The 26,465-nt window shown below is 38.7% G+C and overlaps 1 protein-coding gene across 1 annotated transcript in view; it reads left to right on the plus strand.

Annotated features, from left to right (window-relative positions):
• Positions 1 to 26,465, plus strand: part of LOC100555258 (multiple epidermal growth factor-like domains protein 6) — a 264,856-nt gene that overhangs the window by 10,838 nt on the left and 227,553 nt on the right. Inside the window, 3 exon segments of the mRNA XM_062976742.1 lie at positions 2,841 to 2,975; positions 3,386 to 3,498; positions 4,101 to 4,199. Coding sequence (XP_062832812.1) covers positions 2,841 to 2,975; positions 3,386 to 3,498; positions 4,101 to 4,199 — 347 coding nt within the window.

Here is a 26,465-nt window from a genome sequence, read left to right on the forward strand (position 1 = left end):
TGATAGCATACCAGAAGTTATTCTATATACTCATGCATAAGTCTAGAAATTTTAGTCTGAAAATCAACCCAAAATTCTTGGATCAGCTTATCAATGGGTCATTGTAATTGCTGTACTTTAGCTCTTATCAAAAAGGAACCATCACCTACTTAGAGCAGAATTCTGAAAGGTAAGAGCTTGGAGAGACAACTAGAAAATATTTATCTTCATTTGCTAGGATGAAATAGTCAAACAGTACTATCCATGGACCATGATATTTGTAGCTTGTTATAGAATCATAGAATAGTAGAGTTGGAAGAGACCTCATGGGCCATCCAGTCCAACCCCCTGCCAAGAAACAGGAAAATCTCAATTCAAAGCACTCTTTGAGTTTTAAGATGAGATCTAATGATCTTGAAGGCTTCACATATTGTTGATGTCTTCTGGGGGTTGTCTTAATAAAGCTTTAAAGTAATGAGAAACAAATTAAACATTTAAAACTAAATAAGCAACAAACAAGGTATAAAAATTCTTCCTCAATTCCAGATTCAGATATCTTTCCTCATTAAAAGACCTGGAGTATCCAAAAGTTGGTATCCATTTTATGTCCTTTTGCTTGTCTAAGAACGATGTTACATTAATGTTGTTTTTATCTTGATATAAACATAGCTTCCTTTTGCGTTTTGGTTTGGTTGTTCAGGAGTCCCCTCAGAATATGCTATTGTAGCACTTGTTGTTTGGTGTCTTAAGATCATTTCTGACATGGTGCCCCAAAGGTGAATTAATTACATGGTTTTCTTGGAGAGAATTATCCAAAAGTTTGTCTTTCCCTTCTTCTGAAGCTGAAAAGCTAGGACTATGGTTCTATTTCAACTGCCATGATTAATTTCTATGGACTCCGGGATTGGGTGTTTAGGGAAGAATATTTACAACTCTCAGCCAGAGTTGCTCAATGTCTCACCAGACTCCAAACCATGGGAGTTAAAATAAAATAATAGTGCTATAGTTGTGTAGTATCAATGGGTCCCAGATCTTTGGAGATTAGAATTGTACTCCAATGCAGTGTTTGGCATGTTTCAGCCCACTTGAATTTGACTGTCCAAGTTTGGACTGGAGTATAACTGGAATTTTCTGAGAATGTTTATCCTAATATTTCTGCTCTGTTGCTACATAAATGAGGCCATGGGACATAAGATATGGGGACATAGAATTGATTTCAGGGACATGGGTTCAATTGTAATGAATTTATCTAATTATTTTATCTGAAACATTACAAAATAGCACATAAAGGAACTCTGATAGTTCATCTGTATGGTATATTTACATCATATTCTAAATAGGTAAACATAAACCCACTGTTACTTGAGGGTGTAATACAAGGACGACTCTCTTAGCAGAGAGCACTAGGCAAAAAAGAAGTATTTTGGTTTTAGCTGAAGTTTATATGTATCCAGATGTTTTCTGTAGATAAATGTAAACATTTCTTGTTAGTGTTACCTTAATTCACAGCTCTCCAAAGTTCAGGAGGTAAGCACTACTTGGCATGAAAAGATGATTCTGGAATGTACTGGGAAAATAAATACTTGTCAGAGCAATGCATACAATTTTTACTTATGGTGGGGTTTCTTATTCAGTTTCTCAATAAACAAGATAATTGCCTCCCTAATAAAAATGTTGGAAAAGGTTGCACCCCTGCCCTTGGATTTAGTTTAGATGGATTAGTAATTGGTTCACCAACTGAATGCAAAGGACACTCACCAGTGGCTCCTCTTTATCCTGGAGAGAAATACCACAGGGTTCTGTCCTGAATCTAGTGATGATCAATATCTTTATCCATTGATAATGGAACAGAGGGCCTGTTAATAAAATTGGCAGATGACACCAAATTAGGAAGGGTAGTGGATGCCTCATAGAACAGACTTAGAATTCAACATGATCTTAACAAATTGGAAAACTGGGCTAACACTAACAATGCATTTCAACTTGAAGGAAGAAAATGAAATGCTCAGATATAGAATGAATAACAGCTGGCTTGATTACAGCTCATGTGAAAGGGATCTAGGAGTCTTAGTAAAACATAAGTTGAACATGAGACAATAGTGTGATGCAGCAGCTAAAAAAGCCAATGAAATTCTAGGCTGCACCAAAAGATATAGTGTCTAGATCAAGGAAAGATCTATTCTGCTTTGATCAGATCTCACCTTGAATTCTGTGTCCAGTTCCTGGCAACAGGATTTTAAAAATGATATTGACAAGCTGAACATTTCCAGAGGAGGGTGACCTAAATGGTTAAATGTCTGAAAGCCAAACCCTATGAGAAGTGGTTTGAGGGGTCTGGGTATGTTTAATCTAGAAAAGAAAAGTTTTTAGAGGTGACATGCAGTCATGTTTAAATATTTGAAAATATGTCATATTGAAGATGAAACAGGTTTGTTTACTGTCAGTGGATTCAAACTATAAAAAGCAATACCATCAAAACATTAAGAAGAATTTCCTGATAAGAACTGCTCAGTAGTGAAATACATTGCCTTGAAGTGTGATGGGCTCCATTTTCCTGGAGGTTTTTAACTGGCTGGATGGCCATCTGTTGGGCATGCTTTGGTTGTGTATTTCTGCATGGCAGGGGACTGAACTGGATGGGCTTTGAGTCTCTTCCAACTTTGTTTCTATTCTATGAGCATCCCGAGTGATAGGAAGACAAGCTAAAACTAAGTGTTGTCTTTGTCACAAGCAATTGCAACTTAGGTCTGGAATGAGACAAACAACAATATGGATCATCTGATGCCATTCCTGCACATTTCCAAAATTGTGTGTCATTGTGATGTGCCATTCTGATTCAACCTTTTCTCACAATATTCTAGGCCAAATGTGTGTCCTGAACAAGAATTGGCAATGGTGGGACATCGTCAACCGTGTGTTCAAGCCTTCACCCGTATGACGAAAATATGGAAACAGGACTGTGCAGTGGAAAGATGGTGCTTACGTTATGAGAGAAGGTAATGTATTTTTTAAATAAAATCGAGGGAAGTAATAGTCCCTCTATGTTCTACTCTGGTCAGGTCTCATCTGGAGTATTGTATTTGGTTCTGGTTGCCTCATTTTAAGAAGAATAGAGGCAAATTGGAGCAGATTCAGAGGACAACAAAAAGTTACTGCAGGTTCCTCAATAATTTACTTAGTGAATCCAGATCTGCCATTTGCCTCCTTTACTCAACATTCCTAGGATTTTGTGACAGATTAATGGGCAGTACGGTTCTCAAAAGACAGAAAGTTTGATAACTACTGCAGTGCAGTTGGTATTTTATTTGTTGTATGCTATATATAAGCTAGAGCTGCTGTCTCAACAGAAGATCCAGTACTGTTTTATGTAGTGCTTCACCTTCATTCTTCCTTTTTTTTATTAAAGGACAAGCTATTATACCATCTATAAACAAACATACAGTATAAAACATCACACTGTTTTTAAGTGTTGCCCTGGATGGAGTAGAAAGGATGATGATGAAGCAGGATGTCTTCACTGTAAGTATTGATATTTGAATGTTGGGGCTGCTTGGCTTTTAATGTTGGGGGACTTTTGGGGACTGGTGGGGTCTTATTTTGCAGATAAGAACTGTGGAAAACTTCTAAAATATTAGATTGTAATTTTAATGATATTTTTAAGTTTCCCTAATGGTGTTTTCAATATTTAATGCTATTTTTAACTTTTATGTTTTAATAGAAAATTAGTTTAATAATATTTTAATAACAGCCCCAACAATTTCTTAAATTATATTATACTTTTAGAATGTAATATGTCACCTTGGACCCTGTGTTGGAAAAAATTGAGCTATATGTAAATTAATAAATATTTTTATTATTAGGTTTTTAACTGTATATTTTACACATGTACTTTTATCTGAAATTTTAATATTATAAGTCATCTCAGGTATTAGGCTGTAGAAAGTTGTGATAGAAATTGAGGTGGTGGTGACGATAGGTAATAGTAATGATGTTGACAGATGACAGGTAATGATGAATGATGATAATGGCAATGGCCATTTTTAATATTTCTTTTGGTTAAACAGTTGTGTTTTGTAAATAACAGTTGCTTTTTCTGTTGTCTCTCTATTCCTTCTCTTTAGCTGTATGCTCTGTGTGCTTCAATGGAGGAAAATGCTCTGAAGGAATTTCTCCAGTATGCCAGTGCTCATTGGGATTTCAGGGGCCACGCTGCCAATATGGTAAGTGAAATGATTTCTATAGTTCTGGATGTATTCTAGCAATATGGTAATACTTACTTTATTATATTTGGTTTCTCTAGTGCCAGGGAAGAATAAAATTGTCTATACTCAGCAATACAATACTCAGCAATGTCATATTCAGGAATTTTTGGGTGTGTTCTGAATCAATGAACGGTGCACTGAGTTCATGCAAAATAATAATGGTTGTCTGGTATTGAGAAGACCTGCTAGGATATGCAGGCATGTAGGCTGCAGTGATTGCATGCCCCATTTCCACAGTCTACAGGGGATCATCTGGGTTCTGCCAAGAGTCACTTTGTATAGTCATCTGCCAGTCTTGGTTCATTCCTTCCACTTCATTGTGGATTTATGATAGTGAAAGAGTTCGTCTATTACAAATTGTAGGTTTGAGGGCTAGATTCTGAATCAGAAATTTGATACTGGTGCTGTTAAGAATAGATGGGTTGCTTGACCAACTGGTGGACAACTTTCTTCAGCCTAATGACATGGATGCATAATTGACATTAGTATAATTTTCATGACTGTAAATGTAGAGACTAAATGACATCAGAAATTACTATGAGTAATGTTGTCAGCATAGTTCAATTCATGTTTCTCAAACTCTTCTCCTCCAGGTGGTTTGGACTCCTAGAATTCCCAGCCATTTTACCAGCTATTAGGAATTGTAAGATGTCCAAAACATCTGGAGGAGCAGAGTTTGAGAAACACTGCACTGGAGAATGCAGACATTGTGTGAGTTACATGTTTACAATGACACCTGTGCAGTGTTCACTTTAGCAGTAGCTTCTGAAGAAAAAAAATAGTATAATTTGAGCCGCTTCAAATCTCCAGTTGTAAATGCAGTGATAACTATTTATGTCTAATGTAGGTATAAAGGCATTTTCTGGGCAGTGATGACATTTCACATTCTAAGACGAGGGAAAAGTGGAGCTGCAGTGCATGCAGCAATAAAGTTCAGATTGTATGGTTGTTGTTTCCTAGGGAATGGACTAAAGTACTGATAAGACACTTTTAAAAATAACACTGCTTACTTTCCCATTTCCAGTTTATCAAAATTGTGATAGGCATAATCTTGTTGGATTTTTCTACTAAATCCAGAAGGGCAGTATGAAATTTCAACAGTCATCAGCTTGCTAGCACATTTACACACTCGAGAGCCTGCAGGAGGTAGATTTGTAAATGACACCACAGATGAAATTCCCTTTGGACATAATGGCAGGGCTGTTCAATGAGAAAACTGCTGGAAAGTGTTGGAAGACCTTTCATTGGTTATGGCTAACGGTGGTGACAGATTTCTTTACAATGCTCAAGGGATCTCAAGGTAGGAAGGTTGAAAGTTGAAATTCTTTCTTTGTTCTTGGAACAAAACATGACATAGACATTGCACTATGAGAACAAATTCAGCATCCTTTCGTGCTTAAACACTGTCCTCTCCATCACTAACACTAAGGATTTTATCACACACATTCTATTATGGTTGCATTATAATTGATAATGTATATATAGCATTGAGCACTTTTGATACTGCACCTGTCTTAATTAGCTGAATTCTACCTATTTGCCAGTCCACAGTCTGGTGATTGTACTTCTGCACACCTTCATAATCCCATGTTCCTATACTACTTTCATCTTCATAATCATCATCATCATCATCGTTTTGAATTCAGTTGTGCAATTTCAGCATTTAAAAAGGAAAGAAAAAGAAATATACATATAAAATAAAAGGGAAACAACACATCTGGGAGTAGTGAGGGGAAGCGGGGAGAAGAAGAGAATCCTATTCTCTGATGTGACTTTACTGCTGGCATGCTGGAAAAGAAGTGGAAAGCACCTGTCATCACAAGGTACGTGATGGGAATGTTGTGTGACCTGTTAATACTTAGGATGGACAGAATAATGGGGGAATTGAACAGGTATACTAGCATTGAGGTTCACATGGTGTTATGTGATCCAGCCGCTCTGCTGTTTTGCTTGCCTCGTGTAATAAAGTCCACAAACTACAGATGGGATTGGATTACTGGTTCAGTGAAAGGTAGTTGGTTTATTGGTTTTCTGTGATTGTATTGTCCAGCTGGACTTTGCTCCTACATCAGATGTATCAGATTTCAACCTGAAGCCAGCATGATTATTTAAGTAGTAGCAGAATATATTTCCTGATCCAGTTCACAGCTGCTTATCTAACTAGTCTATAAGTAGCTCCATACACTGTATATATTAAAACTTGTGTGCCAGTTGCGGCCATACCTTGGGAAGTCAGACTTGTCCACAATGGTCCACACTCTCGTTACATCTAGGATAGACTACTGCAATGCGCTCTATGTGGAGTTGCCTTTGAAGACTGTTTGGAAGCTTCATATAGTCCAATGAGAGGCGGCCAGGTTAATAACTAGGGCAGCATACAGGGAGCACACAACTCCCTTGTTGTGTCAGCTCCATTGGCTGCCAGTTAGCTACTGAGCACAATTCAAAGTGCTGGCTTTGGCCTATAAAGCCCTAAACAACCCCAGCCCAGTTTACCTGTCCAAACCTGTCTCTATGATCCATGGAGATTAAGATCTTCCAGGGAGACCCTGCTCTCGGTCCCATCACCATCACAGGCTCGTTTGGTGGGGATGAGAGACAGGGTCTTCTCAGTGATTGCTCCTCGGCTATAGAACTCCCTCCCTGGTGAGATTAGATCAGCCCCCTCCCTCCCGGCCTTTAGAAAGATGGTAAAGACCCAGGTGGGACCAAGCCTTTTGGGCAGTGCAGTGAGGCAATAAGAGGAAACCTAGTCCGCTAAGTGGAGCCAGCATGGTGTCCCGAGTTGGTTTAAACAGCTGATTTTAAAGTAGATATAACTGATTTTAATGTTTAATGCTTGTATATATTTATAATTATTTTATGTACCAGTGTGGAATGCTTGCCGTATATAGTATATGTTGTGCCCCGCCCTGAGTCCCCTTCGGGGTGAGAAGGGTGGAATACAAATGTTTAAAATAATAAATAATAATAAATATATTCTGTTGTTGCTGCTACTACTGTGTTTCTTGAAGTCATTCCTGATATATGGTGACTTTAAGGCAAACCTAGCAAAGCATATTCTTGGCAAGATTTGTTGAGAAACAGTTTGCTATTGCTTTCATTTGAGGCTGAGAATGTATCAGTTGGCTATTAAGTTTCCATGACTGATTGAGGATTAGAATTGTGGTCTCTAGAGTCAGAGTCCAGTGCTCTAGCTACTACACACTTACTCTCTCTTTAAACATTCTTCCCCCCTCCCCACAAAAATCTATACTATTGTGTTTAAGATAATGAAGATAAAATCTTATAGTCCTCAAAAATGTAAGGAAGCATGCTTCTCCTTCAAAGCAGTGCAACTGCATACAGTTTAATTAATTGAATACACACACACACACACACAGAGTCTCACTTATCCAACAAAAACAGGCCGGCAGAATGTTGGATAAGCGAATATGCTGGATAATAAGGAGAGATTAAGGAGAAGCCTATTAAACACCAAATTAGGTTATGATTTTACAAATTAAACACCAAAACATCATGTTAGACAACACATTTGACAGAAAAAGTAGTTCAATACACAGTAATGCTAAGTAGTAATTACTGTATTCATGAATTTAGCACCAAAATATCACGATGTATTGAAAACATTGACTACAAAAATGCATTGGATAATCCAGAACGTTGGATAAGCGAATGTTGGATAAGTGAGACTCTACTGTATATATATCAAATTAGACATCTATTTCTGGTCACTTCCAGTTAAAAAGAAAATCAGAGGCAAAGCACATATTTTAACCTGAGGTTTCAGGGGAGTGAAAAATGACCTTTAGAGTTTCTCATCCAAGTATGCTGAACGACATGTCTACGGGCCGTGTGTGTGTGTGTGTGTATGTATGTGTATGTATATGTCTGTATTTTAGGTGGCCAAAACTTACAGCACTAACTTTGGGGAGGGATATTAATAATAATAATAACAATAATAATAATAATAATAATAATAATAATTATTATTATTATTATTATTATTATTATTATTATTATTATTATTATTATATTGCTGATACAATGCAAATTTCCCCATGGATGATAGACCACAATTTTACCTTATTTTCAACTACTTTTCCCCCAACAGGGTGTAGCACAGATCAGAGAAAGAATAGAGATTGGAATCAAGAAGCCATTCAGATGCTGATGGATGCAACTCCCAGCCAAAAACTGAGGAGTGCTGGTAATATGGCTGAACTCCTCAGATTAGTGTCTCTATTATGAGTTTCACCTTTGAGTCTCCTATGTACTTTTTCAATTAAGAACAAAAGAGCCATAGTGAGAAACATAACTGCTTCAATATTTGGTGGGCCTCTGCTTTAACAACTTTATTTCCTTGCATAACTAGATTTGGGACATTTCCCCAGGGGCCAAACTTTTCAAGCATGGTACCCCTCTTTTCACTTCACTTCATTTCACTTCACTTCACTTTATTTCTTAGTCACTCTCCACCAGAGTGCTCCGAGCAACTTACAATTTAAAATATCATTCCACAATATAAAACATTCAACATAAAAACATTCAACATAAAAACATTCAACATAAAAACATTCAACCTAAAACATTCAACCTAAAATCTATACTGTAGTGGTGCTTTTTGTTTGGATGAAAGATTGGGTTAGTAAGCATGTTTGATGAGATCTTGGCTCATCTATTTTCTTTCAACAAGTGATTTATGTCTTATAGACCTTCTCCCATATTGCTATTTATAGTTTGCACTGTGTAATTTTAATCAGAATAATTGATTATTTTAGAGATTTGTTATACCTTTAAATACATACACACACTTGACATTCATTTCCTAGCTCTTTCTATTTGTTTTTCATTGTTTCCTTGAGTTAGGTCTTATCCTTTCCTTTTGTTTTGTTTTACCAGACAATTATAAATCTATATGTATGCTTGACATCATAGGAGGACTATATGCAAAACATATCTTTCTGAAATGATAAGAGATTTAGCTGGTTGAGAACAGTTTGATTGCTCCTGAATATTGGATTTAGACCAGAACATTCAACTATGGATCACTTTTTTCATCATAATATCTTGTTATTAATATAATAAGAGACTCCTCAATCAGTCTAAATATAGATATCAGGCTGTTACAGCAAATGAAGGAGTCAGAGTTTGCATTCATGGCCAGTTGTCCAGACTTTCAAAATGGGCTTGCCAAGGTTGCATCCTGACCCATTAGTTTTCAATCTATATATAAATGATATAGTGGACTTTCTATCAAGATCGCTTTTTTCCAGGGAAAAAAGTTGGAAAAGCTGTTCCAATTTCACTTGCTTTATGCGGATTATGTTTTTGTTTTATATTTCTCACTTCTGTCTGTTAGGTGTCAGGGAATGGATAGTTGCGTATTATTGTTAACTGCCATCAAGTTGCCTTTGACTTAAGGTGACCCCATGAATGAGAGATCTTGAAATCATCCTTTCATCAACTGCCTGCTCAGGACTTGCAGACTCGGGGCACTGGCTTTCTTGATTGAGTCTATCCATCTAGAACAGTGGTTCTCAACCTGTGGGTCCTCAGATGTTTTGGCCCTCAACTCCCAGAAATCCTAACAGTTGGTAAACTGACTGGGATTTCTGGGAGTTGTAGGCCAAAACACTTGGGTTGAAAGGTTGGCAGTTTGAATACATGTTAGCTCCCACTGTCAGCCCCAGCTCCTGCCAACCTAGCAGTTCGAAAACATGCAAATGTGAGTAGATCAATAGGTACTACTTTGGTGGGAAAGTAATAGTGCTCCATGCAGTCATGCCGGCTAGATGACCTTGGAGGTGTCTACGGACAATGCTGCCTCTTCAGCTTAGAAATGGAGATGAGCACTAACCCCCAGAATCAGACACGACTAGGCTTAATGACAAGGGAAAACCTTTACCTTTACCTAGTAATGCAAGGTCACTTCTGGCTGTCATTTTGGCTTATTTTCGCCCTAGATTTTAGATTTATTTTGTGTTTGGGAAATTGATTGGGTCTGGGGAACCAAACTCCTGCATCAGAGTCATTTTGGGACAAAAGATTTGCCTGAATATCAGCATAATTTTTCTTTTTTATAAAAGTAGTCTGGAAGTTTTGGACAACTTCTGGAGGAGAATAGGGGACCATAATAGCTACACACAGCATGTAGGTTACACTTTAAAATGCATTTTAGACATTGGGCTATAATATCAATGGGCTACAATACGTGCAAAGGTGGCCAAGCTTCATAGAGAACCCTTCCAATGGCTATCACCATCCTTGGGCAGACATTGTGTATCATGTTTGTCTAGCACCTGAGCTTGAAAACAAATTTTTAGGACTCTAATAGCTGAGAAAACAGTGGTTGTGCTGACTGGGGATTCTGGGAATTATAGTCAAATTTTTCCTCACATCTAGGCAGAAGGAATAAGTTAAATCCCCTTGCTTCAGCTATATGTTTTTGAATGTATAGTTCTTAAATTTCATAACCTGAGCAGTTTTTCACTTGATTGTTTGGGCGTTCATGGCATCTTAATGGAAGGGAAGGGTAGTGAGCAGCTTTTGGAAAATGAAGCCATTATTAATGCATTATATTGAACTGTGGCTCAGAAAGCTTTTAACAGTTCACTGACATGACCGAGGACAGCCCAGGGATATCATAACAATCTGTAATAGGGAGCGATTCCCTTGCAATTTGCAAGGTAGCCTAATGACTCCCTGAGAGATGTTACAGTGTATTTCATACGCCTTCAATGGAAGGTTATTTCAGTATCAGCGTTATCTTGGTTATGATTTTTGGAAAAATGATGAGCAGAAATGTAGTCTCATCACATCTTTGCATTTCATCAATAAGAGCAGTAACACAAAAAAAAGAAGGAAGATTACCAAAAACGTGACTTCAGGCAGTCCCCGAGTTACAAACATCCAACTTACAAATGACTCATGGGGTGGGGCAACAGGAAGTGAGAGAAATCGACCCCTCAGAAGGGAAATTCACTCCTGGAAGAGTTATCATGGGGAAAAGAAATCTTCACTGAAGCTTTCTCACCAATCCCAGTTTTCACAACAAGCCACATTTTCCAAAATCCAGTTATTACAGGGGCAGAAAGTGAGGTGAAATCTTCTGAATAGGTGCACAGATAGCAAAACTAACACCACAGGGGTGTTAACCCTTCCATATGCTATCCAAACCACACTTTGAAATGCCCCTGTTCTGACTTACAAAGAAATTCAACTGAAAAACACACCTGCAGAACCTCTCTTGTTCATAACTTGGGGGACTGCCTGTATAAGGAGCTATCCAAGCCCTTGATTAAGAGTCCTAGATGTAAGATTAATTAATAGTGAATGAACTGCATGAAGATTCTGAATGTTTTTAATCTAGATATCTGGATCTAGATATCAGTTAATCTACTTGTTGGCTAATGGAAACTCATTGAGTTAAAAATCCCTGTGTGAGTATATTGCCATTCTGCAATGAGAAGAATTAACCACCCCAAGTTAGCTATAGCTCTGGTTGCCTACACCTTGAAAGGGTCATATGGGAACTCTTGTATTGCATTAAATAGGCACACCAAGCCCCCAGATATGTCTCTATGCCAATCTTACCAACAGTGTAACAAATAGGATCTTTTAAATATGCTTCAAACATGTCCTGACACAGTATAGAAATGAGGGAGGGCAGGAAGATGCCAGGAAGCAACTCACCAGTGATGTTCTTGAGATCTTAAGCTTTCACTCCACCCTGTCAATGTGGCTCTGAGCCTGGCTTGCCTATCCTTTGTCTAGAGGCCATGTGTCCTGCTTTCAACACTGAACAAGAATTCAGAGTGCCAAAGTCAGAAATCATGGAGGCATGAAGTATCTGAAGACAAAAAAAAAAATCCAGGATAAAGAAAATAATAAATTGGATAAGAGTTCTAGGGAGTTGTGGTTGCAGAGTTCTTAAACAATCCAAAAATCATAAATCCCCAAAACTGTGGCCCAGTTTACATAGGGACCACCAAACGCAGCGCCCAAACACGAGTCAAAGAACATGAAAGGCACTGCAGACTAACTCAACCAGAGAAATCAGCCATAGCAGAGCACATGATAAACCAACCTGGACACAGAATATTATTTGAGAACACAGAAAGGCTGGACCACTCCAAAAACTATCATGTCAGACTACACAGGGAAGCCATTGAAATCCACAAGCATGTGGATGACTTCAATAGAAAGGAGGAAACTATGAAAATGAACAAAATCTGGCTACCAGTATTAAAAAACTCAAAAATCAGAACAGTAAATAAGAAGCAACACTCTGAGACATGGGAACTAGAGGCAGCTAACAAAGGATGCCCCCAGGCAGAAAGTAGCCAGTAGATGAAGCCATTCAATGCAAATTAGGGTGATTAACGGCAACATTCACGCTGGCCTCCAACTGACAAGAGTTCTTCCCTCACTCTGGACTTCCCACAGATATATATATAAACCTTCCTTGCTTAGGGTTGTTGTATGTCTTTCGGGCTGTGTGACCATGTTCCAGAAGTATTCTCTCCTGACGTTTCGCCCACATCTATGGCAGGCATCCTCAGAGGTTGTGAGAAACTTCCTTGCTTAGTTTCTACATACCTCAAAACCTCTGAAGATGCCTGCCATAGATGTGGGCGAAACATCAGGAGAGAATACTTCTAGAACATGGCCATACAGTCCAGAAAACATACAACAACCTTGTGATCCCGGCCATAAAAACCTTCGACAACACAATCCTCAAAACACATTTACAAGCCATCAAGAGGAATCCTCAAGAGGAGAACTGAAGTTGCATTCAGAAATCTGTCTGGGGAAAGTAACCACCTTATAAAGTCAGCCTGCTTGTTTTGAAGAAAGATGTCTTACTGTGATGTCTAAACCAGACTATTTTCTTAAGAACTCTTAATACATCTAATTGGGAAATTTGAACATATAAATGTTAGAAACCTCTCATCCGAACTGGTGCACTGAGGCACCAAGTATTGGGACTGAATGTTGTACTTATGCTTTTGGCTGAGCAAATCTGGTCTTGTTGACTGAGGGGAAAGTGACCAGAATGAAATGTAGGAAGCTCCATTACAAGATTGCACCTTGCTTACTCTGTCTGCAAAATATTCACATACTACTTTCTCTTTTAGCTAGAGGTTCTAGAAAAACTGAAAATGGATCTTTCTGCAGGTAAATTATATGAACTTCCACATTAGGTAAGGTAAAGGTTTTCTCCTGACATGAAGTCTAGTCGTGTCCTACTCTGCATGTTGGTGCTCATCTCCATTTCTAAGCCGAAGAGCCAGTGTTGTCCGTAGACAACTCCTAGGTCATGTGGCCGGCATGACTGCATGGAGCATTGTTACCTTCCCACCAGAGCAGTACCTATTGATTTACTCACATTTGCATGTTTTCGAACTGCTAGGTTGGCAGAAGCTGGGGCTGACAGCGGGAGCTCACACTGCTCCCTGGATTCAAACCACTGATCTTTTGGTCAGCAAGTTCAGTGGTTTAACCTGCTGTGCTATTGAGGGCTCCACCACATTCACTCCTGGAAATCTTATCTGATGTTCAAAAAAATGTGGCTATCTTATGGGACCCTGCATTTCTAAGATGGGTTTTCTTCAGAAACTGTTCCTGCCTTTGTTTAACTGCAGATCTTGTTCCTCTGTAACTAGATCAGATTTCCACACTTTACAGGACAAAGTTCTATGATTCATTAGTGATCTAAGCTTCATTTGCTGGAGCTGACTAGAGCAAACCTTCTGCAAATAGAAAAGGCCATTGACATTTTAATTGAGAATCCCTCCATGAGAAGGATAAAGAACAAAATTACTATTCATTATGGTATAAGCTAGAGAAAGGAGAGGACCCAGTCTGTAGAAGATGAATTAGGAGACAGAAAGTTGATGGTAGATTTGATGTTACTCATAATTTAATGTCATAATTTACTCACAAATAATGTCTTTTGTAAATGACTTTGGAGACTTTTTCCCCCCAAAATATAGTTTGCATTTCTTAAAATGACATCATTTAGGCCAAGCTATCATCTACAACAATGCTGTACTACGTCCTAATAATCGTTACAATATTATGTATATGAGGCCTCAATTTTCTGCTAGAGAACAAAAGCTGCATGTAGAAGTCTGTGGATTTTTTAACCAAAATGTTCTTGAAATTCAGCTAATAAGCATTCATGACAACTGCAACAATAATTGGCTCATAATCAAAACCCACAGCAGGAGGCTTAACTATATCTCAATGTATTTTTCACTGTGAAAAAAATTCAGTGAAATTAATGTATTTGCGACAAATTTCAGTATATCTCTAAGCCTCTGACTTGGACCTTTGTCAGGAGAGAAAAAGAGATATTTCCATGTAACTACAGTAAAAGGCACTGCTCTTCTTGTTGACAACAAAGATGGTATAGTTTATACTTTCAGCATTGCTCCTTCCCTATAATCTCAGTATAGGTTTCACCTGCCAGAGAGAACCTCTTCTCTCTTCATAATAACCCCTTGTTTTTTTTAAAAAAAATATAGCAGTTACTAGGAGATGGCTCTGTCAGAAAGCTTATGGTTATTCCTGACCTTCCAGAACAGTTTGTGATGCTAGGAGCTGGGCAAGAATGTAAATTTATCACTGAGTGGGAAGCAAGAAGCTTGCCAAGGGCTAACTGGAACGTGTGTGTGTGTGTGTGTGTGTGTGTGTGTGTGTGTGTGTGTATTTGGAAGGTATATCTATCTAGTTGTATCTCTAAGGAAGCTAAACAGCAACGAGAAGCCACTGGCAAAGCAGAGTCAATTACCCCAATCATAGTGAGAATTCAACATAATAACTACTGTATATTTAGCAAGAGGTTTGCTGGAAGCAGCTCATCAGGTTTGCAGATTCTTTCCCCTTGATGAAGAAAAGGGTCTTTTAGCCTCACACAAGTTGCACAGTTCACTAAGTTTTACACTGTGTCATTATATCTGAGCTCAGTATCATCTGCAATGGAGTTTAAAAGACACAAGGGCATGTCTTACGACAGCAGATAAAGCACAGAGGGTTTCTGGGATAATTCAAATGACTTGACTAGTTTTTTCTCTCTTTTACTTCCCTCATTTGGGCTGCAGGGGTTCTAGTACCAACAACTAAGCCATTTCCTGTCTGATTAATTTCCAATATATGTGACATGCAATGACTTTTCTGTCTTAAGAGGAGTATGAACCAGCAAATATCCAAACAAGCATCTCAACATGGAAAAAAGCTTAGTTAGGATGTTTCCAGACTGACAGCTGGTAGCACTACTTATTAAAGGATGTCATGCAACCCATCTTTCATTCTATCATTTAAAAAAAAATTCTGAAGTTTGGAAAAAATGGCAGAAACATTTGAAAAACAGAAAATGATTACAAATTAGGGTCTTGGACCTCTCTACTGCATATAAGCACTATTGCCCAGGCCTCAATTTGGTTCCTGAGTTTGATGTGTGATCAAATCTATCTTTGGATTGCTTCCTACTCGGCTGTTTTCATTCCACATTAAGTGCTCATTAAGATTTCAGGCTCTGGCCAGTTTTCATGTGTCAACTCCAGCTGGGAGATAAGAATGCAGATTCTCCGGATTTAATGGGACTCATTTTCAGACCAAAGGAAAGAGTTGTATGCAAATCTCTGGGTCAGTTAGGAAAACAGGCTTAATTGATTTGTTGCTGCAACTTGCAAACACTTTCCAAGGGTTTTATGTATTTACTAACAAGGGAAAGAATATTAAGAAAGCATTGAAAAAATGGTCAAAAAACCTGTTTTTCATGTGTCAAGAAACTATGATAAGAAAGAAGCCTGAACTTACGAGAACCTTCGCAGTTCAGGATTTATTTTGCACAAAATTTGCATGTGGTTGTTCTGCATGGAAAACAGCATTTTCTGTGTAGAGGGGAGAATATATCAAAACAGCTATTAGTTGCTTTGTAGAATACATTGGGTTTTGGTTTTTTTGCAGAGAAAGTCTGTAATTGGGGATTTGTTCTGTATGTGTACCTGCCTCGTGTTATTTTGAGAAATATGAATGAGCGTGGTATATTTGTATTGAAGCAGAGTAATGAAATTGGCAAGACAGAAGCTGAAATAACATCCAATCTCAAATTCACCTATCCACATAGAGCAGTGGTTCTCACCCTGTGGGTCCCCAGATGTTTTGGCCTTCAAATCCCAGAAATCCTAACAGCTGGTAAACTGGCTGGGATTGAATTGTAGGCTAAAACACCTGGGGACCAATAGGTTGAGAACAACTGACGTAGAGGGTATATAAGTAAGACAGTGATTGTGACCAAGCAAAATCTGCAAACATGGAAGCTGGTAATTAGTATAGACATGTGAATATTGTTAACTCTAACATATGAACATAGAAAATCTGCCTTAAGAATCTGGAAGCAGTGACAGCAATGTACTTGATACACTCACTGAAAGAATTCTGGAGATGGTACTCATTTTTATAGCAAACAGATATGCAGCATCTAGTTTTTATCCCTCATGATAGAAGCAGAATAAGCATGGAAGTGTCAGGCAGTTGTGTCTTGAAAGCAGGTAGAATCTTTGGACAATTGTACAAGTCCCAGTAAGATTAGGACCACAACCTTATAAAACTCTGCTCTTTCTTCAAAGAATTCATGTTTTTATTTCCTTTCATACACATTGCCTACTGATAGTCAGTCAATAATAATCCTGGCTAAACAGAGTTTGAACCAGAACTTAGAAAAAGTTACTTTTTAAAGACTATAGCTCTCAAACTCCTCCAGTGTTCCACAAGATCTGGTCTCAAAAAGTGATGTTTCAAAGGTTGCTTTTATCTTGCAACCCTGCTGATGCCTTAACATTAACCTGCACTGCAGAAGTCATGAAGACCCAAAAAAACAAAACCCTTTGTGTTCGATTCATTTCATGAAAAGTCTTCAACTATGATGTAACTAGTAAGCACCTGGATTCAAAACCCCATTTGGATAGTAGGTTTACTGATTGGCTTTGGACCAGTCACAGTCTCTCAATCTACCTCACAGGTTTGTTGTGATGGTAAAAATGGGGAGGAGATCAATGCATGTCACCTTGATATCACTACAAGAAAGAAAATGTGTGAATGAAACAAACAAACTTTGTGAAAAGTACCATATACATGGAAAAAAGCTTCCTAGTCATTCCCTGTGTGAATATTTCACAGTTGTCTTGAGGAGTTATGGCTGTAATATGTGCATCTCTATATCCTGATGTTAAATTTGTAGAGGAAGAGCAGTTAAGAAACAATTCCCTCAACCCACCCTACGCTGCCATACAATATATGTATCCTCTGTGAATTAAAGTTCTCTCTAGCATCTACTAAAAAATAGGCAGAAGGAATGAAACTTTGCCATTTTCCAATGAAAACTGTAAAACACCGATTGAAAAATCATTGCCTAGCTCCAGCCCAGATGTGTCAAGATATTAATCCACCCATCTTGACAAACTGCCCTTGAGTACCTGAACTTTAGAGCTATTAGCGCTGAGCGACGGGTAGACAGGCAGGGGAACAGCAAACTGCCAAATGGATGTGACAACAGTAAATGCACTCAAGAATAACCAGTTGAGAACAAAATGCATCCTTAATGCCTGCGACAGAAAAGGCTGTTTACTTTGCTGGCTGGGAGAAGTGGGGGCTAAGCAGAAATCAATGTGCTTCTCTCTGGCTCCTGGTCTTTGAAATGACTGGATAAATGGGAAAGCAAATGTGGCAAAAGATGAGCAGGAAGAGAGGGAACGCTATAAGATGGGCTCTGCTGCTGTATTAATGGTGAAGAGGTTATGTTTAGGATGCTTGTGTGTGGAAGGAAAAAACTGCGCATTGCAGTAACCCAGGAGGAGGATGCTTACAAGATGGTGTTGGTGGATGCTGGGTTGTCCCAGGCTTGCTTTTCACCAGATACAGTAGAGTCTCACTTATCCAACACTCACTTATCCAACGTTCTGGATTAGCCAACACATTTTTGTAGTCAATGTTTTCAATATATCGTGATATTTTGGTGCTAAATTCATAAATACAGTAATTACTACATAGCATTACTGTGTATTGAACTACTTTTTCTGCCAAATTTGTTGTCTAACATGATGTTTTGGTGCTTCATTTGTAAAATCATAACCTAATTTGATGTTTAATAGGCTTTTCCTTAATGCCTCCTTATTATCCAACATATTTGCTTATCCAACATTCTGCCGGCCCGTTTATGTTGGATAAGTGAGACTACTGTAATTTGCTGCTGGTGGTGGTGATAATAACTTTCTCCAATCATTGATTTAAAAAAACAAAAAGTTTTGTTACATTTTAGAGCTACAATAGAGTCTCACTTATCCAACATCTGTTTATCCAATGTTCTGGATTATCCAACGCAGTCTGCCTTCCACCCAGATTCACAACTATTTCTCTAGGCATCAAGGACTGAACTTTTCACAGATTTAATTTTTCACAATGTTGTTACTGTAAGTTCATTTTATGCAATTCTATCTTTATTTGTAGTCCATTTGTTAGTAGCCAATGTTTTCAACACATTGAAATAGTTTGGTGCTAAATTCATAAATACAGTAATGATTACATAACAGTATATTGAACTGTATTTTCTGTCGATTTGTTGTAAAACATGGTGGCTTGGTGCTTCATTTGTAAAATCCTAATGAAATTTGATGTTTAATAGGCTTTTCCTTAATCCCTCCTTATTATTCAACATTTTCACTTAACCGACATTCTACCGGCCCGTTTATATTAGATAAGTGAGACTCTACTGTATTTAAAATGGCTTTAAGCCTGTCCTGAAGGTAAAGTCTTAATAAATAAAATAAGTTTACATGGAACATTGGTTGAGGTCTCAATCCCTTTGTTCCTGCCAGTGTGTCTCATAGTAAATTGCCCTTATAGCAATTCTGATGGGTTAGTTGTTTGATTGCCCACTCTACAGCTGGAAAAGTGATTTATATATTTATCTTTTAAAAAGACAGTCCCTCTTCATGACCAGGAAAGACATGACATAAAATGAAAGGGAGCAGCAGAACAGGGGAAAATAAGAGTAAGAATTTGTGTCTAGATTAAGATCAGTGGTTTCTCAGCGCTAGAATGGCTACTGAATGGCAGCTGTGAAAGAGGCAAAGCCCCAAAGAGTTGGCTATTCAGGTTAGTTGAGAGGGTTGGGGAGTGTTAGCATTCTAGACCAGTAGTTTCCAAACATTGGTTCTCCAGACATTTTGAACATTAACTCCCAGAAGTTTCAGTCAGCTTGACTAACAGTCTGGAATTCGGGGGGGGGGGGGGAGAGCTGAACCCCAAAGCACCTGGAGGAGAGGACAAAAATCTGGGAACCACCATTCTGATGTCTTGCTCTCCTAATTGGCCACCCTGGCTGGAGTGCAATCCACTCATTACCCAACAGTGTTCTATAACCTCACGTACAGTCCTAGTCCTATGGTACTAGGGAAAAGCAAATCCGAATGGAGCTTGTTTCAACAGAGGTGATGTGGAAATCATCTTTTAATATTTGAAGTGATGCTACACAAATTGGTAGTCCCTGAACAATTTCTGGCCCCTGGGAAATTTACTGCTGGCAAATTTCCAGGAAGGAAAAATGTACTCAGTGGCAACAAATATATTGCTGGGCCCTGGCATAACTGCTGATCTTGCATATCGGATAGCTTGGAAAGCACTGATGTAGAGGAGGGAGCAAACTAGCTGGCTGTTGTTCTATAAGCTAGAATACAAACCAATCTGTTCAGACTGCAGAAAAAGAGATTCCAGTTAAATTTTAGAAAGATGTTTTTCCTAGAATAGCTGTCTGACAGTGAATAAACTACATCAGGACGTGTTGGATTCTCTTTCTTTTAAACAGAAGTTGGATAGCCAGGGGTGCACCTACACTACATAATTAATGCAGTTTGAGACACTTTAACTACCGTAAATGTAGTTTTATAAGCTTTTTACCCTTCTCTGCCAAAGAGTGCTGGTGCCTCACTAAATTTCAAATTCAGGATTCTATAGTACTGAGCCACGACAGTTAAAGTGCTGTCAAACTGCATTATTTCTAGAGAGTGGCTGCATCCCAGATCTCTGGAATGTTTTTGTTGTGTGTTACCAGCATGGCATGGGGTTGGACTAGATGGCCAATGGAGCTTCCTTTCAGCTCTGGTGCTTTGTGAACTGCTGGTAACTCTGTGTTCTTTCTTTCCCACTTTCCAGGCTTCTGGGTAACATTGTTTTGCCTGTCTAGCTTAGCCTGGCCTACTCCAACTAACACATTATCCCCAGGGAGAGAACAGAAAGTGCTTTCTTCTATTCTGAACCTTGCACAAAATCCTCTGGGCCTGGAAACCAAGCACCCAGTGATGACATTAGTGTTTCAGCTGTGTTTATCACAGTAACTTCATGTAGGAATTAACTGGAGTCGGCACCCTTTCCCCACTTCTCTCTGCATGGGCTGTGCCAATCAGTTCCCTGAGGTTTTACGATTAATCATTTTGATTCCTATGCAGACGTGATGTTTTGGAGTCACTCAAACACCTTTCCAGCAATTTGCCTTCTCTTTTCTCCAGGAGGGGCCGAAAAGTTAATTACGCTGTCTGTTTCAAAGTCAGGAAAAAGGCCTGCCATCAACTCCTCGGTGTTCTTGCTCCCGTCAATGAGTGAGCACACAGTAGGGGCAGCTGGATCTAATTAGGAGCCGGAAACCCTGTGGTTTCAGCAACAGCTGCTCAGGAATGGATAATGGCAGTAGCCCCCAACACAGCCTGCCTGCTTGTGTTAGAGCACTTTTAAAAAATAGAACTTCTTGTCTTTTGGAGACAAGGCTTGCAGAACAACTACTAACAAGAACAAAGATTTCACAGTCAGTTTGACTACCCAGAGGAGTTCCAAATTATATTGTCTGCTATTATATTGCATTAATCCCAACTGCGACCTAGATGCACTATTTTCAAAAGTCCCAAGGTGTTTTTTTAAAAAACCAGTTGGCTCAGAAGAAGGAAAGGCTTCACATCTAGTTAGAAATATAAGATTGGTAAATAATTGAAGTGTATATTGATACCACTCTGCCTTGTTTATTTAATTATAATAGTTATGCCCCGCTCCTCAGCTACAAAGCCTTGTTGTTGTGTGCTTTCAATTCATTTCCAACTTGTGGCAAGACTAAGGCAAACATTACCATATTTGTTGAAGGCTTTCGAGCTGGAATCACCAGGTTACTGTGAGTTTTCCAGGTTGTATGGCCATGTTCCAGAAGTATTCTCTCCTGACATTTTTCCCACATCTGTGGCAGGCATCCTCAGAGGTTGCGAGGTATATTAGAAACTAAGGTCCATGGTGGGAGGAAGAACTTTTGTCTGTTGGAGGCAAGTGTGAATGTTGTAATTAATCACCTTGATTAGCATTTAATGGCCTTGTAGGAGTCTACCGTATTCCATGCAACTGTGGACAAGTCTACATAGGGACCACCAAGCACAGATTTACCAAACGTAAATCAAGGAACATGAAAGGCATTGCCGACTAACTCAGCCTGAGAAGTCAGCCATAGCAGAGCACCTGATGAACCAGCCTGGACACAGCGTATTATTTGAGAACACAGAAATACTGGACCACTCCAACAATTACCATGTCAGACTTCACAGAGAAGCCATTGAAATCCACAAGTATGTGGACAATTTCAACAGAAAGGAGGAAACCAGGAAAATGAACAAAATCTGGCTACCAGTATTTAAAAACTCTAAAATCAGGTAACAACACTCTGAAAACAGGGGAATTCCAGACATGAAACAATCAGGGCCAGCTCACACCTCCCAACAAAGGAATTCCCCCAGATAGGAAGAAGCCAGGTCTTGAAATTGTAAGGCAATTAAATGCTAGTCAAGGTGATTAATTGCAACATTCACACTTGCCTCCAACAGACAAGAGTTCCTCTTCCCATCCTGGACCTTCCATAGATACATAAACGTCCCTTTCAAGTTTCCAATATATCTCACAACCTCTGAGGTTGCCTGCCATAGATATGGGTGAAATGTCAGGAGAGAATGCTTCTGGAACATAGCCATACAGCCCAGAAAACTCACAGCAACCCAGTTATCATGGTTTTCTTGGCAATGTTTGTCCACCAGGGGTTTGGCTTTGCCTTTCTCTGAGGCTTACAGGGAAATGCAGTCTAAAAGAGTAACTTTTCCTGTGAGAAGTCTCTTCTGCTTACTTACTGCTAACCTTATAGAATCTATGTGAGATCTTCTTTCTTTAGGAATGTATTTACATTGGAGTCATAGACAATAATACATTTCAGACAATTTGGTAACTATTCTATTTGCTTATAAAAAACATTCCCAAAATGGTCACCATTCTTATAACTTAAACACCAGAAAAATCCATTTTGATCATCTCAAAATGCCGTAATGTCCCTAAAACTTACATCCCAGGTATTATACTTTCATATTCTTTTATCTATTTTAATGCTCATTTTCTGCATTTACTTTGCTTCTCTTCTTGTTGTTCTTCATACACTTCATTACTCTTCTGAACTGATATGTTAATTACATTTCTATATGACTTAATTGTAACACAACTACTTTTTAAAAATACAAGTAAACAATAAAAGGAAGTGCACTGTCTATTTAGAAGAGATAGCCATACGTGTGTTTTTGGAGACTGAACAAGCTCAATCTTATACAGGGAGTAGTTGCTTGCTGCCCCTTATTGTAAGTCATATGCCCTATTTGAGGGTTGTAAAACTTTTCCTTTTGTTTCCTCTCGACATTTGTGGCAATAAAACCCCATGATAGGTTTGTCTTAGGATCACCATTAAGTCAGAAAGATTTAAAAGCACGCAGTACCAATCCTCTTATAAGCTCTTTCTTATAATACTTTTAGATAAGACTGTAGGAATACAGAGGTTGTTGCAAACTGATGGAAGAAGAGCAACAAGGGGGTTATTCTAGGTTCCCTGGAAGCAGAATTCCAGAGCCTAGAGGCCACTATAGAAAAGGCCTTATACTGTGTCCCAGTAATTGTACCTACACCGGTGGTGGATTGAAAGGGCTTCTCATGCAGGTCTTAGGGCCTTGGAGATATTGTCCATCTTATATACTGAGCCAAAGTCAAATACAGCATTAATCCAGTGATGCAACACATTGAAGACTCCAAGAAATGGGTGAACAAACTTAGGCTATTCCAGAATTAACACTTAATTCAGAAGCACATTTTAATCCTTCCATCCTCCAGATGTGCTGGTATACAGTTTCCTTCCAAAAATAATGTTAGTGTTCCCCAACAATATCCTGATAAGTCACCTTTTTACCGAAGATTAATTTCTTTTCTGCATGCATTGCATCTGCAGATTCACGTCCAGCTGAGCTGTTCAAAGTGGTGAAAGGTTTAACTCAGGTACTTTCTGCTCTGAACCAATTGCTAGAACCTTCATGCTTTTAACAGCAATTTTGCAGATAAATTCTTTTGCATTAGAGCTGACTTAGATATTGTCATTGGAGCAGAGACCAACAACGAGGTGTCCAGCAACTTTGTAAGTGGGGTTACACTGGATCAGTTTCAATTGGTGAGTTTTATTGATGTGGCAAGTAAGGAGGACAACCTTCTTTTTTAATACCTGTCTCTCTTGGCTGGTCATCTAGGGAGGAGGTGCAATTTGATCTCAAAAACAACAAATTATTAATACATCTCTCTGGGATGAGAACTCTCCATCCTGTTCAAAAGAAGCAGAAGTTAGTTAGTTAGTAGTAAAGTCCTCCCTGGATGCCTTGTACCTTAATAATTACAGACCAATCTCTAACCTTTTTTTGGGGGGGGGGGCAAAATGATTGAGAAAGCCGTTGCCCTCCAACTCTAAGCAGTCTTGAATGACACACACTTCCTTACCCTACTTCTGCAATGTGCTTTACATTGGGCTACCTTTGTTTGGAAACTCCAGTTGATTCAAAATATGACAGCCAGATTGGTTAGAGAGGAACATCCAGGAATGTGTATAGTACACCTATACTAAAGTCACTCCACTGACTGCCAATTAGTTTCTGGGCAAAGTAGTGTTGGTTTTGACCTTTACATCCCTACATGGTTTGGGTCCAAGTTACCTAATGATCACCTTCTTCCATATAATCCACCCCAAACATTTGCATCCTCTAGTGGACGTCTCTCCATCCAGCCAGAACTCAACTGGTAACCATCACCCAGAGGACCTTTTCATTGGTTGCCCCAAGACTGTGAAATGACCTGTCGAAAGAGCTCTGAGAGTTAAATAATCTGTCAGAATTTAAAAACCATTCAAAGACCTATCTCTTCCAGCAGGGCTGCCCAGCCAGTTTTAATCATGATTTTTAAACTCGTGCCCTGTGTTTCATAGAATCATAGAATCATAGAATAGTAGAGTTGGAAGAGACCTCATGGGCCATCCAGTCCAACCCCCTGCCAAGAAGCAGTCTCTGTTCTGTATATTTTAATATGTATTTTTAGAAATATGTTTTAATATGTTTTATAGAAATACATTTAATTTAATATGTGTATTTATAGAATCTTTACAATGTTTATGTGTTTTAACTATGCTGTAACTCACCTCGAGCCACAAGGATAGGTGGGTAAGAAATGAAATGATGATGATGATGATGATGATGATGATGATGATGATGATAATTCCAGTGCTACTCTCCTAGCTAATCCACCAGCTTTTTCCTCCTCCAACCCTTGCATCTCGGTCACCTTGAAGCAAAGTGCCCTCTCTTTCTTTCCATGAGTCTGAAACATTTTGAGAATGTTTTTCACTCTTGATGTACTGAAATAATGGGAATGGGATTGGTGTTCGCTTTTTATAGAGAAACTTATTTCTAACAGTTTCCCTTTTTGTGAATCTAATTGCTTTAGGTTCACCAAGAATTCACAGGCAATTGCTTTCTTGCTATTGCTGATATTGTAAGCACTTTATATTCAGGGTTGCTGACCTGAATCTGTTTTCTCACACAGTAATTTTGTAGCCTTGTGGAGCTTAGAAGAGCTGACAGGGATGGGAGAGGCAATATCCATCAGTTAGATTGCCGACATTTTGCTTTGCATCCTTTCAAAGCTAAATTTGGTGGTGGCGGTGGAAAGAATATTATTATTGATAGAAAGCTGAAGCCTGAACACTTCTGTGTATTCTAGTGATTAAGAACATTCCAAACTGTGTCACTGTAACCCCACATAAATAATCTAATCTAATAAATTTCTACCATGCCATCCTTATCCAATCCACTTTGTGCTCTGTGTGTGTGTGTGTGTCTTCAAGTAGACTATTGACTTATGAATTGCATAGGGGTTTCCTAGGCAAGGAATTGTCACAGGTGGTTTTATCAATTGCTTTCTTTGAAGTATAGACTACAGGCAGCTCCCAAATTATGAACAAGATAGGTTCTGTACATTGGTTCTTAAGTTAAATTTGTATATAAGTTGGAACAGGTACATTTTAAAATGTAGCTCCAGCCAAAGATAGATAGATAGATAGATAGATAGATAGATAGATAGATAGATAGATAGAGAGAGAGAGAGAGAGAGAGAGAGAGAGAGAGAGAGAGAGAGAGAGAGAGAGAGAGAGAGAGAGATAAGAGACAGATAGATGAGAGAGGGGGGGGGAGAGGGAGCAAGAGAGAGAATAGCATAGGGATGTTTGTTTTTCTGTCTGTGCCCCTGTTCAGAAGATTTCACCCTACTTTCTGTCCCTATGATCATTGGACTTGGAAAAATTTGGCTTGTGAAAACAAGGATTGATGATAAAACTTCAGCTGAGACACCTTTTCCCCATTAGAACTCTTCCAGGCGTTAATTTCCCTTCATAGCAGTAAATTTCTCTCACTTACTGTTGTCACAGACCCGTTCTTAATCATATTTGTTTGAAACATGTCATCATACTATCCTCACGGTAGAATTAATTCAGTTTCACACCACTTTGACTGACATACTTCAGTGCTATGGAATCAGGGAAGTTAGTTGTACAAGTCTTTAGACTTCTCTGCCAGAGAGAGGTGGTGTCCTGCCAAACTACAGCTCCAATAGCATTGCGCCATAGCAGTTACAGTGATGTCAAACTGCATTAATTCCAAAGCATAAGTGCAGCTTCAGTTGCTGAACATGTATAAATATGTAAAGCATTATATATATAAATTTTCTTTATCCAGTTAGTTTACTCTATTTGAGTTCGACAACTGAATTTAGGCAGAAAATATAAATACTTGA

Source organism: Anolis carolinensis, chromosome 3, assembly GCF_035594765.1.
Source record: "Anolis carolinensis isolate JA03-04 chromosome 3, rAnoCar3.1.pri, whole genome shotgun sequence".
Taxonomy (NCBI): domain Eukaryota; kingdom Metazoa; phylum Chordata; class Lepidosauria; order Squamata; family Dactyloidae; genus Anolis; species Anolis carolinensis.